At 40.0% G+C, this 14,775-nt stretch overlaps 1 protein-coding gene across 5 annotated transcripts in view; it reads left to right on the top strand.

The window, feature by feature from the left end:
• Slc39a10 (solute carrier family 39 (zinc transporter), member 10) overlaps window positions 1–14,775 on the top strand; it is a 118,233-nt gene that overhangs the window by 100,054 nt on the left and 3,404 nt on the right. For all 5 annotated transcript variants that reach the window (NM_001356417.1, XM_006495932.3, NM_172653.3 and 2 more), the window contains 4 exons: window positions 5,080–5,200; window positions 6,290–6,658; window positions 7,580–7,660; window positions 13,547–13,737. In NM_001356417.1, coding sequence (NP_001343346.1) covers window positions 5,080–5,200; window positions 6,290–6,658; window positions 7,580–7,660; window positions 13,547–13,737 — 762 coding nt within the window. The remainder of the gene's footprint in view (window positions 1–5,079; window positions 5,201–6,289; window positions 6,659–7,579; window positions 7,661–13,546; window positions 13,738–14,775) is intronic.

The raw sequence follows: 14,775 nt of genomic DNA, 5'->3' as shown, positions 1-14,775 counted from the left end.
CCGAGGGAAGACGAGGTCAGAATAATAGGGCACACTCAGGAAACAGTAGAGACACTGACAGAGAGAAATAATGGAAGCACTAAATCTTTAGTATTGATCCACCATTTGGGAGAACTTGACTCAGCAACCCTGGTTTTCATGCAGCTGTCTTTGATGTTTCACCTATGAAAACATCCCCCAGAAAATTGGTTTAAAGCCCCTACTGTTCTCTGGTTTAACTGAGTTCACATTTGTTCATTGGCATAAGCAGCCTATCACAGTCCATGCTAGTGGCATGGTCAAGGTAGTGACACACAGATGGCTCGAGGATATTAGATTATATTTAAGTAAAACTTTCCACAAATGGACAAGAGTTATACATTTCTATCTTGTTAATTCCAAATATTCTTTTCGAGTTCTCTGGGTAGTCATAATTTTGCTTGTTTGCATTTCTGCATGCACAACCACATTTTTGTATGTATTTAAGACAAAAGTGACTTGGCAAAGATCTGTGAACTGGGATCAGGAGAGTGATTCTAGTCTGTGCAGACATTAGCTATGTGACTGTCTTTGATCTTCATGATCTCCAGTTACCATCTAAACAGGGATACATTTTATTCCTTAGCTTATCACATTTTAAATCATGTACTTAATTTTGATTGCTTATCTCCAAAGGAGTACTGATTAAGATGAGGATCCCAGAAAAAAATATTTTCTTTGGCCTGGTAGAAGAAGCTAAAAAAGGAAGGGGTTAAGAGAAAAGTGAAGTGAATCTAATTATATAATAATGTAATCTAATTGCATATTATGCCTGAAAGGCTATGTGAAGGATACAATAATTATTTCTAAGAGATGAATGGACAGTAATTTGGTACTGAGGATGCCAAAGCAGGGCTGGCTGGAGGGATACAGGAGCTGTTGATGGAACCACTGCAGAGTAATGTGGAAGGCAGGTGATAGGAACTTGGGCCAGAAGGTGCTGATAGGAATTGTTGAAGTAGTATTGGTAAGAGAGTTGGTGAGGCTTGATAAGTGATTAGATGAAGTAAAGGAGAGTTGAAGACCATGTCTCCTAAAAAGCATCTGACTATCTCAGCAGATGCAGGAAAGAAACCTGGTAAAATCATCATCATTATTATTATCATTTTATTTTTGTGTGTGTGTGTGATCAAAAAGACATCGTTTGAGTACAGAAGTCAAGTGCACCTCAGCACTTCAGCAGGTGTTTGTGATAAACCCGCAGCCAACATGATGCTGAGTTGGGAAAGCTGAGAATGTATTTCTTTCCTGATTCAGACCAACAGTATGGTACTAGAAATCTTAGTTATGGTGGTCCAAGAAGAGACAGTAACAACAGAAAGCATACATGCAGGATGGAGGAATTCATAGTATTCCAATTTGTAGAAGATGAGATTCTGTTCACAAGAAAACCTAGAAATTCTACCAAAAGATTAGCAAAACTGATAAATGCATTCAGTTAGGTTTCATGCTCAAAATCAGCTGACAAAATACTACATGAGCCTTGTGAGAAGGGCACTATGCAAGAAATCCCGTTACAACAGCTACCAGGTTGAGAGGGGGAAATTAGGAAACAGCTGCTTTCAGAAGAATTAGTATTGCTTCCATGTTCATAAAACCCAGACCAATCTGCAGATTCCATGAAGCACTCATTGTGGGGAATGGCAATCCTTGTAGATCTAGAGAAGTCATTTGTGGAATTCATGTGGGAGCAGACTCCCCAGTGCCAACACAGTCTGAAACAACAGGAACAAAGAAGCTGGAGGGCTCACAGTTATGACTTCAAGACAGGCTCCAGAGCTATGATAACCAAAACAACAGTAAACGGTGCTGGAAATCCTCAGGCAAAAGGTTGAAACTAGAGACCTGAGAGCATAAAACTGCTAGGAGAAAACAAGGGCTATTGGTCTAAACTGTGATTTTTTTTAAAATTTATTTATTTATTTTTAAGTATGAAGCCCAAAGTATAGGAAATAAAAGCAAAAATTGATTAGCTGTGTCATGGTGAATTGTAAAAGCCTCCCGCACAGCATAGAAAACAACCTGCAGGATGTGAGAAAATACTCAAAATGATCATTTAATGGACTAATGTCCAGAATAAGCAACTCAAAAGCACTTAGCAACACAAACAATCCAGTTGAAAACAGCAAGATAGGCATGTGTATTAGACACAGTCAATATAAAGATAACAAATACTGACAAGGATGTGGGCAAAAGAAAATCATTGCATGGCAGAGGAAGACACACAAAATACTCTAGCCATTATGCAAACTGTCTGAAGGTTCCTCAGAAAACTAAAAATACACCCACCACATGATCCCACAATCCCAGTACTAGATATATATATCCAAAGGAAGTGAAGTTAGTATTAAGGAAACACCTGCAGTCCAGTGTTGTAGCATAATAGCTAGGAATAGCCTAAGCGTCCCATGATGAATGGAAAGCGAAATTATAGAATATATGCACCATGGGATACTATTTATACATAAACATGTGTATGCTACTTGCAACAAGGTGTATGGGCCTAGAAATTGTTCAGGTTAATGCATAGTAGGTTGACAATAAGCAAGAGTAATGCACCTTACAGTTTTAAAAGCTTCAGGAGGTCTTGCATATTCCTTCTACAAGAGATAGGGTTTGAGGTGATAAATGGGCTTAACCTGCTTTAGATAATCAGTGTATCCTTGGATGAAAACACAATGTAATATCCCATGGATATGTAGTTTTTATTTTTTAATTTATATGTTAGAATGGGCAAATGATATGAATAGAAATTCTCAAGATGTATGAATTACCAAGAAATACATGAAACAGCAAACAACTTCCTAAGCCTTCGAGTATAGTTCCTTATGAAATGTATGCTCAGTGTGTGAGGCCCTGGGCTTAAGCTTCAGAACCACCAGGAAGGAAAAACTAGTGGAGTTACCATCTCACCCAGTCACGTGGCTTTAGTCAGTATAGTAATCTTGTGGTAACAATGTGCTGTGAAAAGGACTCCCCCAGTGTTGATGGCAGTATAAGTGCTATGGTTATGGTGGAAAGGAGAGAAGATCCCTCCACAAACTAAAAGTAAATGTACTATGTAAACCAGCTGCCCCACCTCTTAGTATGTCTAAAAGAAATGAAACCAGCTAAAAACCAGTTCCTGCCTGTCATATATATTGCTGCACGACTCACAGTAGCTATAATAAGGAATCAGCCCTTGTGAATGGAGAAGTAGCTGGTATAGATAAAGAAAAGAATGTTTCAACCACAAAGAAAAGTGAAATTTTATCAAGATACATGGGACATGCAGATACGGGATGCTAAATGAGCTAAGCCCAGAAAGACAAATACTGCAGACTCTTGTGTATTGACACTGACAGCTTGCATGTAGAATAGTGATTTCCAGTGGGAAGATGGAAAAAAATAACTGAAACCACAACTCAGAAAGAATAAGTTTCAGTGTTTTTGGAACCTAGTGGTAACTGTCGTTCAGAGTGATGCAGTCTGTAGATGATGAAGCTCCTGAAGAGAGGACCACAAAGGCTTTCAATAATAAATGATAAAGAGGCGGGAATATTGATTACCCTGCTTTGGTCAGTACATACCAAATATCAAACTGAACTCCACTGATATGCATAGTGACTGTCTTTTAAAAGGAAAGGATGCTCATATATTTAAGTAAAGTAGAACAAAGCACTAAGAAGATACGATAGCCAGTAAAGTGCTTGCCATGCGAGCAGGAGGCAACTTTAGTCTCCATACCCCACAGAAGCTGGGCATGGTGGTGCACACCTTTAATACATCAGGCTAGCCTGAAGTTCCAGCCCAGTGAGAGACCAAGTGTCAGAAGAACAGGAAAATATTGGGTGGATACTCCTGAGGAACAACACCTGAGATGGACCTCTGGCCTCCTGCAGATAGGTACCCATGTGTCCACCCACATATACACACTCACACATGCATGTCTACATACACAAAAGAAGAGAAAAAACCCACAAGACTATAGTAAAAACTATATTACAGAGTATGCTGTATTGTGTTGGTCAAGGCCAGCCAAAATTCTAGGCCCTAGGATAGACCCATATCCTTATAAGATGCAGCAGGGGACTTACATGGGGAGAAAAGTAGTGCCTATTTTTGGAGACTGCTTCAGGCCCAAGTAGCCGAACAAGCATACACACAGCAGTTAGAATGATCACACACCTGCCTTGGAGTTTACATCTGAGAAACCATCCTGAAAGTGCACTTGGCCAGGCAGGAAGCACTCCCTGAGAGCATGAGCTCATTTTCACTGCTGTACCATACATGCTTCTTTAAATCAGGATGGGAGGAAAGCAGAAGTTCTAATGGGAAGAGTTCTTAGTATTGGTAGTTACAGTGACAAAACTATGGAGTAAAAAGCCACATTGCTAAGTCAGAGAGAAGAGTTCAACCTAACCCATGCAGGGCAGCAGTTAGTACCTTAAGCAGTTGAGAATGGAATCATACAGTTGTCTGCTTACAAGGTCAGAAGGAAGACCACTTGGATTCTTAATGATTTTTTTGTTAAGCTGTTAAGAATCGGTGATTGTCATACTGCTTCCATTTGGCAGGTGAGTTGTCACATGTTCTGTGTTAATAAGCGTAAACCTTGCACATCTCAGAAGCCAGCTACAGACGGAGAGTTCAGGCTTAGGTTTGACTCCTTCATGGTCATGCCTCATCCAGAGAAGTGAGAGATTACATTGTAAGGTGAGAGTGAGCGTGAAGATTAGGGACTCACTGCCACTTGATACTATTGCAGTGGAATTCGATGCAGTAGTTCACACATTTCATTTGGGTTGCATAATAGTTTGGTACTTTGCACTCTATTAAAGTAGATGAACCGAGCCAGTGAGATAGCTTAGTGGGTAAAGAAGTTTGCAGCCAATCCTGACTTCTATACCCAGCATCCATCTTATATAAAAATGGGATGATAAATAAGTGATGTATATTGTTAGTATCAATTGCTCCTAAAAGGGGGGTTAATAAAGGCATATCATTACTAGTTATTGCTGCAGATTTTATGCCAATACCAGTTTGTTTATTTGTTTGTTTGTTTGTTTTAAATTCCCACAGGGAAAACAGAAATGGTTTATGAAGCAGAGCACAGAAGAATCCACTATTGGAAGAAAGCTTTCAGATCATAAGTTAAACAGCACACCGGATGCTGACTGGCTCCAACTCAAGCCCCTTGCTGGTATCAAACTATTCCAATGAAAAACCTAAAATTGAAAAGTTGTTCCTATACAATGTGTTTGAAATTTCTTTTCTTTGTGGTTTTCCTACTGTGATCCTCCTTTAATGTGAGTGTGTCTTGTAATTACAATTCTGTTCATGCAATGGAACCAGGTATATTAGGAGCAAGGCAAACTTGCCGCTTCCTTTTGAAAAAATACGTGAGAGAAGTGAAACAAGGGTCAGGCCTGGTGGCGCTCACCTGTAATCTCAGCATCTGGAAGGCTAGGGCAGGAAGATCTTCAGTTCAAGGCCTGCCTAAGTTACTTAGCAAGAGCCCTCTGTTTCAGTGTCTCAAAAAGAAGAAATAAAATGCAAAGCCACTCTGTATCAAAACTAGACCAACCCACAGAATTCAGCAGTCTTCTGTGTCAGTGTTAGAACTCTCCGCCCTCTGCCTCAGTTTTCCCAGTACTGGGATTGCAGGTATGCATTACCACGTTCAGTGAGCGGTACTCTTCTTGACAGGGTGCAGTTTCCTTTATCCGTAATTGGGTATAGAAGGAAAATGAAAAGTTGCCTCTGTAATTAAAGAAGAATAGCTTGCCCTTGTATTTACAATCCACATGTTATCTAACAGAACAAGGTGGCTCAGACAGTTAAGATTTTCTTACTCTATACCTTCAGCTTGCATTTGAGTTTCTCTTTCTCCTCCATGTGTCAGTGGTTCTCAGCATAGATGGCAGCCTTCCCTAGCTGTCCAACTCTCCCAAAAGACAATTGGGAGTTATCCCGGTCTCTGTCATAAAACAAATAGTTCTGGAAAATAATCTTTTTAAAATGACTTACCAGCTGTGGCCAGAACATTCCAATGAAGACCTCTGAATAGTATATTGTTGGTGGAGCACATGTGTAGAGAACTTTGCCATCAGCTGACTTGGGCAAGTAATTTAAATTTTAGCTGATGGGCTTTAGAAAAATTATTCTAATGGATTGAGTTTTAAAATGCATAAGGGAAATATATTCATTTAAGCGGTGTTGACCTCACTGCTGTCCTGCCCAGGGTTAGATTAGCACTTGCTAGATCAGCATATCCTTTATTCTGATGTAGGAACGGATGACTCGGTAGTCTCTGAAGACCGGCTTAATGAGACTGAACTGACGGATTTAGAAGCCCAACAAGAATCCCCTCCTAAAAATTACCTGGGTGTGGAGGAAGAGAAAATCATGGACCATTCTCACAGTGATGGACTGCACACCATTCATGAGCACGAGGTCCACGTGACCTCACATAACCACCATGATGAGGATAAAGCAGTGCTGAGGAAGCACAGCCACCAGTGGCACCACAGACACGCCCATCATTCTCACGGGCCCTGCCACTCCGGCTCAGACCTGAAGGAAACAGGAATAGCCAATATAGCCTGGATGGTGATCATGGGTGACGGCATCCACAACTTCAGTGACGGCCTCGCCATTGGTAAGTGTCCTGGAGCTTGGGTTACAATGTATCCTTTAAGCATATTTTCCCATTCCTACTAAGTTCCTACTAACCTTACAAGCTACAATCTATACGGTTAAAATTTACCTACAAGTTTTGAATGTCCAGCTGTATATTATTACTGCCATTTCTATTTTCTCTGAAAGATATGGTATTTGAAAGTTTAAAAAAAAATGAAATTTTAGTACTTTTTAGTTCTATTGAAGCAAAGTCAGATTACTGAAACTGCTATTTTAACATAATCGAACTCATAGACACCCCTATAAGAGTCCAGTATAATTTCAGTCTTGAATTTAATAAAATTTTCACAGCTTTTGAAAAGTTTCACATTAAAGCCCACAATAACAAATTGACATACATGTATGAACTATACATGCCGTTGCTGGAATATAAACTAATGACTAATTTAGAACATTAACTGTCACCAGGGCATGATTCTCTTTGGGATCTTTCCCCCCCGCCCCCCCCCCCCCCCGGCCCCTGCCCCCATGACCGGATTTCTCTGTGTAGCTCACTTTGTAGACCAGGCTGGCTTTGAACTCAGAAATCCACCTGCCTCCGCCTCCCAAGTGCTGGGATCAGAGGCATGCACCACCACTGCCCGGCTTTGGGAATCTAGATTTTATTAGTCAGAAATAAGCTTTGGTTTCCTTCAGAAAGCAAAGGCTGTATTTTTTTTTATAATCATAGTAGTTACTGATACTAAAGCATACTGACATCTGCTAGTGGGATGAGACCTTACACCCCCAGTGTATGTTGAGAAGCCATGATGTATAAGTGGGGTGAGTCAAGTACAGTTGAAGTTCCTGCAGATAGAAGGAGCATCTCACTGACAGTGGAGGAAGCGGGAGGCCTGAGGCTCACTCACTCACTGAGCCCTGTGTTCATCATCCTCTCCAGGGGCAGCTTTCAGCGCGGGGCTGACTGGAGGCATCAGCACATCCATAGCCGTCTTCTGTCATGAACTGCCACATGAATTAGGTATGAGCCTCAAAAGTCTTACTGCCTTTCATCAAATCTAGGCTTCCTTCAGTTGTAAAATGTATGAAACTGCGGAGATGCTAAGACAGAAAATCTGCTGACAGGTGCAGAGTGCCATCTATGGCCAGGCATATCCCAATATAAGACTAAAAGTAACTGCTTCTTGTGTGGAAGTATCAGCGCCTGTGTGCTTTTTACTGCTGTAACAGTGGTACTGTTAAAAAGGATCATACAGGGGCTGGAGAGATAGCTCAGCGGTTAAGAGCACTGACTGCTGCTCTTCCTAAGTTCCTGAGTTCAAATCTCAGCAACCACATGGTGGCTCACAAGCATCTGTAACGAGATCTGATGCCCTCTTCTGGTCTGGTGTGTCTGAAGACAGCTACAGTGTGCTTACATATAATAAATAAATAAATTATAAATAAATAAATTGGGCCGGAGCGAGTAGACGGAGTGAGAAGGAGAAAAAAAAAAAAAGAAGGATCATATATAATGACTAGGTTGGCAATCATAAATTAAAAGGAAATATTTCTCCAATGCCTGATTGTGGTGTTAACCCTTTTTTATTTTATTTCATGTGCCATATACGTTTTATTTTCTTAAAGGAACAGGGTAAAGTTTTCTATTACATAATTGAAAATTGAACCAGAGGAACCTAAGACAGTTATTTCATCACAGATGATGGAAAGATCACACTGTTGTCCAGACACTAAATAGAATGTTGTTTAAAGAGACTTGGGTGTGTGGATGGTTATTATAGCAACTGGAAAATAGTTTCTGACTGTCACTCTTTAAAGACCACTGAGGTTTTGGAATAATCATTAACTTCTAGTCGTTTCTTTTTTTTAAACCATCAGCTTTGATGTTTGCACAATCTTGTGGGCACGGGTGCGTGCCTGTGTGTGTGTGTGTGAGTCTTACATGATTTTAATAAAGTAGGACCCTCAAAATGCTTTCAGGGTCTTTCTCTCTCTCTCTTTTTAACATTTTCTTGCTCATGATTGTATATATGATGATCTCAATATCCAAACTGTTTTGTGCAGGTTCTTATTTTCCTACTCATTTCAATTTCCCTGTCATTATTGATAATGATGTCTTCTGTTTATTTTATAATTGTTATTAAATGTTACAGTGAGAGGTTTGGGGATTTGTTTTGTGTTGGTGAGATAGGATCTACCATATAACCCTTGCAGCTCTGGAACTTGCTAGGGAGACAAGGCTGCTCTGTGTCAGCAGTCAGCTTTGCCTTGACCTCCCAAGGGTTGGGATTAGAGGTGTATACCACTATGCTTGACCCAAACGCCCTCTGATGCTAAGCAGTGTGTTTAGCAGGAAAGCAATCACATTTGATAAATGAATCATGTTATTAGGACTCAGCTCAGATAAGCTGTGCATTTTCCAATCCCCCTCAAGTACAGCAGAGATTAAACTTAAGTTCTCTGTAACATGCTTAATTGTCTAAGGAGTTGTCTAAGGAAAGTTGTCCATTCACTATTTAGATCTATACAGAGTTTTATCTTAGTCTTTATTCATTTTTGACATGTAGATGGTTTGCTGTATGCATTTCTGTGCACTATGCACATACCTAGTCCCCAAGGAGGTCAGACGACGTTTTCAGATCCTCTGGCTCTAGAAGTACAGATGGTTGTGAACCACCTTGTGAGTTCTGTGAATCAAACCCAAGTACTCTGGAAGAGCATGCAGTCTTCTTAACTACTAAGCTCTTTCACTAACCCGTATAATTTTTAAATATACAATGGTAAAGAATATCAAAATTAACTCTTTTAAAAATCACAATAATTATTGTTAGTAACCATATTATTGGATCACACTCATTAACAGCTTTGGCAGGCACTCTCCATTTGTTGTGCTAAGAAATGTTGTGAGAAGAAAAGAATACTGATATATATATATATGATGTATTTTATTTTTCAACAGAGGTACAAAGAAAATTCCACACAGGTAGGCTTCAGCAAATGGTACTTCAGTGTGGGATGTTCAAAAGTAGAAGCTGTCAGAGTCTGTGACTCACACCCCACACCATGAATCAAAATTAACTCAAAACAAACCATTAATCCACACAGTCTGGGATAGTAAATTCCTAGTTGTGTCTTCTTAGGCACATTACTAAAAATATAATCCATCAAGAAAATAAAATAGATGACTCCAGACACATTTACAATGTAACAAGACATTGTTTTAGAGAGTGGGGAAAATTTTTATAAAAAGCCATTAGGACCATAGTATTTAAGTCTTCTTAGGTTAGTGATAGGAAACTCTCTAGACACCCCCCCCCCCAAAAAAAAAATCACACAAAAACCTTGAATAGACATTTACTAAAGAAGATAAAACTTGGTATCTAAATGTGAAATTTCAGTTCCTGGGTTTGTTATATGTTGTCCAGGATGTGAACAACTATAGTCTTATTATATTTGATGGGAATGGAATTTCTTACAAAATAGAAATATAATGAATAAACTGGCTTTATTGAAGAGAAAGGAAAAGTTGAGCTGATACAAAAGCCTGTTTACTGTATACAGTGATTTCATAATTGCCCCAAATGATACTTAAGCTAAATGTTCTTCAGCTGGTAAATAAAGTGTGATACATCTGTGGGCTGAAGAGTGCTGAGTAATACAATGTAATTTCCTGACATAGAGTGCTGAGGGTTAGTCTTATTTGCATTATGGTAAGTGATAAAAATCCAGATACAAGGGCTGGAGAGATGGCTCAGTGGTTAAGAGCCCTCACTGCTTTATGAAGGTCCTGAGACAAATGCCAGCAACCACATGGGGGCTCACAAGCATCCATAATGAGATCTGATGCCCTCTTCTGGGGTGTCTGAAGACAGCTACAGTGTACTTACATATAATTAATTAATAAACAAACAAACAAATCTTTAAAAAAAAAAAAAGACCCAAACAATGCATATTGTCTGACTTTTCATACAAAATTTTGGAAAATTCATACAAAATTCTGTGGAAAACACACAAAAAAGCAACACAAAACAATTTGTTTGCTGTGTTAGTGGTAAAGGGCCCAGGGGATTGGAGAGCATGTGAAGTAGTAGAGTTTCTTAGTAGTTGTGATTACATGGTATGTGTGTTGGCAAAGATCTATAGGGGTCTAAGAAGAAAAGAGGAGCAGCTTTTGCGAGTCATACTTTTATGAAGCAGAGCTAGAGTTCATAATGGAGGAGCTAGAGAAAGTACCCAAGGAGCTAAAGGGATCTGCAACCCTATAGGTGGATCAACATTATGAACTAACCAGTACCCCGGAGCTCTTGACTCTAGCTGCATATGTATCAAAAGATGGCCTAGTCGGCCATCACTGGAAAGAGAGGCCCATTGGACACACAAACTTTATATGCCCCAGAACAGGGGAACGCCAGGGCCAAAAAGGGGGAGTGGGCAGGTAGGGGAGTGGGGGTGGGTGGGTATGGGGGACTTTTGGTATAGCATTGGAAATGTAAATGAGCTAAATACCTAATAAAAAATGGAAAAAAAAAAAAAAAAAGAAAGTTTTAATTAAATTACGGACAGGCTCCGTTGAGAGAAAGACCCCAAGAGACCTACACAGAACACATGTGTGCATGCTTTAAGAAAATGACAGTTGTACCCACCACTGGAAGGACAGAGGCCACTATATCTTATTTTTGTAGGAACTAAATAATAATTCCTTCTGAAGGGTCCAAAGTTCAAGGCCAGCTTGGGTTGCACGAGGTTCTGCCTTGGCAAACACCTTTGGGATTCTGATTGGTTAATTCATCCTCCTACTTTCTCAAGAATGAAGTAGATCATCCCGCTCTCCTCCTTGTCGTAGCAGGAAAGACTGGGCGTTTGATGCAGTTCCACAGTTTGTCCTTCACCAGTGCTCATTAAGGATTCAATCGTGCTCCTTTCCCTCAGAATCGCATTTCTGAAACTATAAAGGAAACAATGTGCTTCAAAACAACCTACAGGAGATGCCAGCAATTTCATTTTACTCAGCTCCCTACTAAAAGGTCCCCCTTTAATTTAGCGCAATTGGTTCAGCGTGAATTACTGCAAGTACAAAGGAGAAATGAATGGAGAAGTCAGTGAGGTAGCTCCTTCCATACAGGAACCTAGAGAAGGCTGGACAAATAAAGCAGACTCCAGGGAAGAATGGAGAGAAACAGCCTGCACAGGGCTCTGCAAGAGGATTGGGAAGCAGTTGTCCTAGCGAATTTTATGTCACCTTGATACAAGCTGTGGTCCAGAGAGAACTAGGACTGAGAAAATGCCTCCAAGAGAACTGGAAACTGGGCATTTTCTTTCTTAAGTTTCTTGTCTTTTTTAAAGACAGGATTTCCCTGGTTAGTCCTGTCCTGAAACTAGCTCTGTAGAACAGGCTGGCCTCAAACTCAGAGATCTGCTCCCCTCAGATATAGGAGGACCCTGTCCATTGTGGGTGGTACCAACCCTGGGCATGTAGTCCCTAACTTCCACGCATGCCACACGCAGCAAGGTACAGTAAGCAGCACTCTTCTCTGAGTCAGCTCTTGCCTGCAGGTTATACCCACCTCCCTATTTTGAGTTCCCACCTTGGCTTCTCTCTGTAGACTGTGACTCTCATGTGTAAGCCAGACACCCTTTCCTTCCCAAGTTGCTTTTGGTCATGTTACCCTAAGTTACAGCAGCAGGAACCCTAGGAGAAAGGAGGGAAAGGAATAAGGGGACGAGTATTAAATAGAAACTAGAGAATGGCAATGTTGAAGACTTTGGAAGAGCTTCTAATTTTCAAATAAATATAATAATTGAAAGATAGTGCTGTTTGTAGCTGATAGCAGTTTATTGGAATATGGAGAAGTAATACTTTGAAACAGTTTTACTGTTGTTAACTTCTTACTTGCTGTAAATGAAAACTTTGTAGCCGTGAGAGTTTCTTTAAGAACAGAGCCCTATCAGTCATCTACATAACACTTGCATATACCGTTTATTGTTTGGTTGGAGGCTTGGATATTCAATAACTAGAACAAAGAACACTGTTACAGTAAGTGAAGGTAGACCTTGGGTCTCTCAGCTTGAAGACTCTGTCCAGCAGCATTTGTATCCCTCTGAGTAACTGCTTTTCCCAGTGTTCTGTTAGATGAAGAGAAAATGGCTTTCTTTTTGGTTTCTTTCTTCTTGTTGCTGTCTGTTAAACAGCCCCAGGGTTCCTCCTCCTGTGCCCTCGGGTCTGCTCCCCTTCCAGCAGTGTGCTGCTCTGCACAGCTGGGTGGAGCAGTCCCATAAACATGATGAAGAGGAAGGGGAAAGCTCTTTTCTCTCCTTACATTTTGTTTTTTTGTTTTTTGTTTTTTTTTTTCTAATTAAGGTTTTATTGTTATTTCTTGGGGAAAAAAACTAGTGCATATGTAGCATAAAATATATATAAGAAACTATTACTACTCTTCTAACTTTGCTCATTTCCTACTGAAGAGCAGAAATGAACTTTGAGTTGTTACTTTTAAAAGGGCATAGGTATATTTATTCTCTCCTTCCATTTTGTCTTGGTTTTAGTTTGTTTTTTGCTTTTTTAAGACAGGCTTTCTCTTTGTAGCCCTAGCAGTGTTGGAATTCAGTCTATCGACCAGGTGGCCTCAAACACAATTAAGCCAGGTGTAGTGTCAAGATTAAAAATGTGTGACACTACACCTGGCTTAATTGGCTTGGTATGTACAATTGCTTGGCTCTCCATGTTATGTAATTGTACCACATACAGGATGTAGAACAATTCTATCACCCCTATAGCTTTTGCTCTACTGTTAATGCTGTGTCTTTATAATGCATTCTTAATTTTTAAAAAAGTTTTTGTCCACTCAAAGTTATGCTTTCAAATCCTGTGCTTTTAAAAATAACTTCTCCCATGATATCTGAATTGCAGGTGATTTTGCAGTTCTTCTAAAAGCAGGCATGACCGTAAAGCAAGCAATTGTGTACAATCTGCTCTCTGCCATGATGGCTTACATAGGAATGCTCATAGGCACGGCAGTCGGTCAGTATGCCAACAACATCACACTCTGGATCTTCGCAATCACTGCCGGCATGTTCCTCTATGTGGCCTTGGTGGATATGGTAAGATGCTTTAGATGACTTCTCTGTTGTACTGAACTTGCAAATAGAATACAGCCTTCAAAAATGGAAGACATATTTGGAAGTGGTTGGAAACTGCAGTGTATTTTTAAGGAATATGGCCAATTTTAAAGACTGACATCTAAATAACAATTAGAAAAACCATTTACCTTAGAATTTCCTGGAGCAGCTGAAAATTTCTAACCGATTGTGTCACAAGTCAACTAATAGTAGGATTTAGAGATACAATTACAGAATAATTAGACTCATTGCTTTATTGCCAAGAAGAAAGCAGACCTCCTATGTGCATTCTAGTCTGTAAAGTTACTAACAGCAGCAGTTGGTCGTTTCCATTTTACACCAGTACTTCACATGGTAGACAGTGTTTCTGTGGGGCTGCCAGTTTCTGTAGGTTTCATTTTTACATTTTAAGTAGATAATACTTTTACCTTTCTCCCTGGCAAAACTTTCAGGTCCAAGAACAGCATCCCTAAGTTCCTACATTGACTTGCCAGGCTTTCACCATCTTGTCGACTCTGTGCTCTGTCACTTCCTCTCTGTGTCACAGATCACCTTTCTTGAGGGGAGAAACTCCTGCTTCTTGCAGACCCTTCATGCTTTGCCTCCTCATTTCTTAGGCAGCACATCTGCACTCCTCGGGTGTGGAACCCACTAATTCCTGCTGAGCTTTCTGTCCTTGGCACTTGTGTCTTGATCTATTGATAACTTACCAACTGTTTGACTTTATTTCTCAAGTTTAGTGCTTCTCCCACAAAGAGATGGTTCTAGTGGGACAGACATTATTGTCATCATTATTAGTTGTCATCTGCCACTGGAAATGCAGTTCACAGCCACTAGGATGCTAGCGATCAGAAGAAATATTTTACAGTAAGAATTTGTGGTTTTTTTTTTTTTTTTAACCACCATTTTTATTTATTCCTTGATAATTTTATGCAATATATTCTGAACTCCTTCCCTAGCTCCACCAAGACCCTTCCCCAACTTAGGTCAAGGTCTACATTACATTTGCAACTGCTAAAA

Source organism: Mus musculus, chromosome 1 (assembly GCF_000001635.26).
Source record: "Mus musculus strain C57BL/6J chromosome 1, GRCm38.p6 C57BL/6J".
NCBI classification, from domain to species: domain Eukaryota; kingdom Metazoa; phylum Chordata; class Mammalia; order Rodentia; family Muridae; genus Mus; species Mus musculus.
This window is presented reverse-complemented; position numbering and strand designations above follow the sequence as displayed.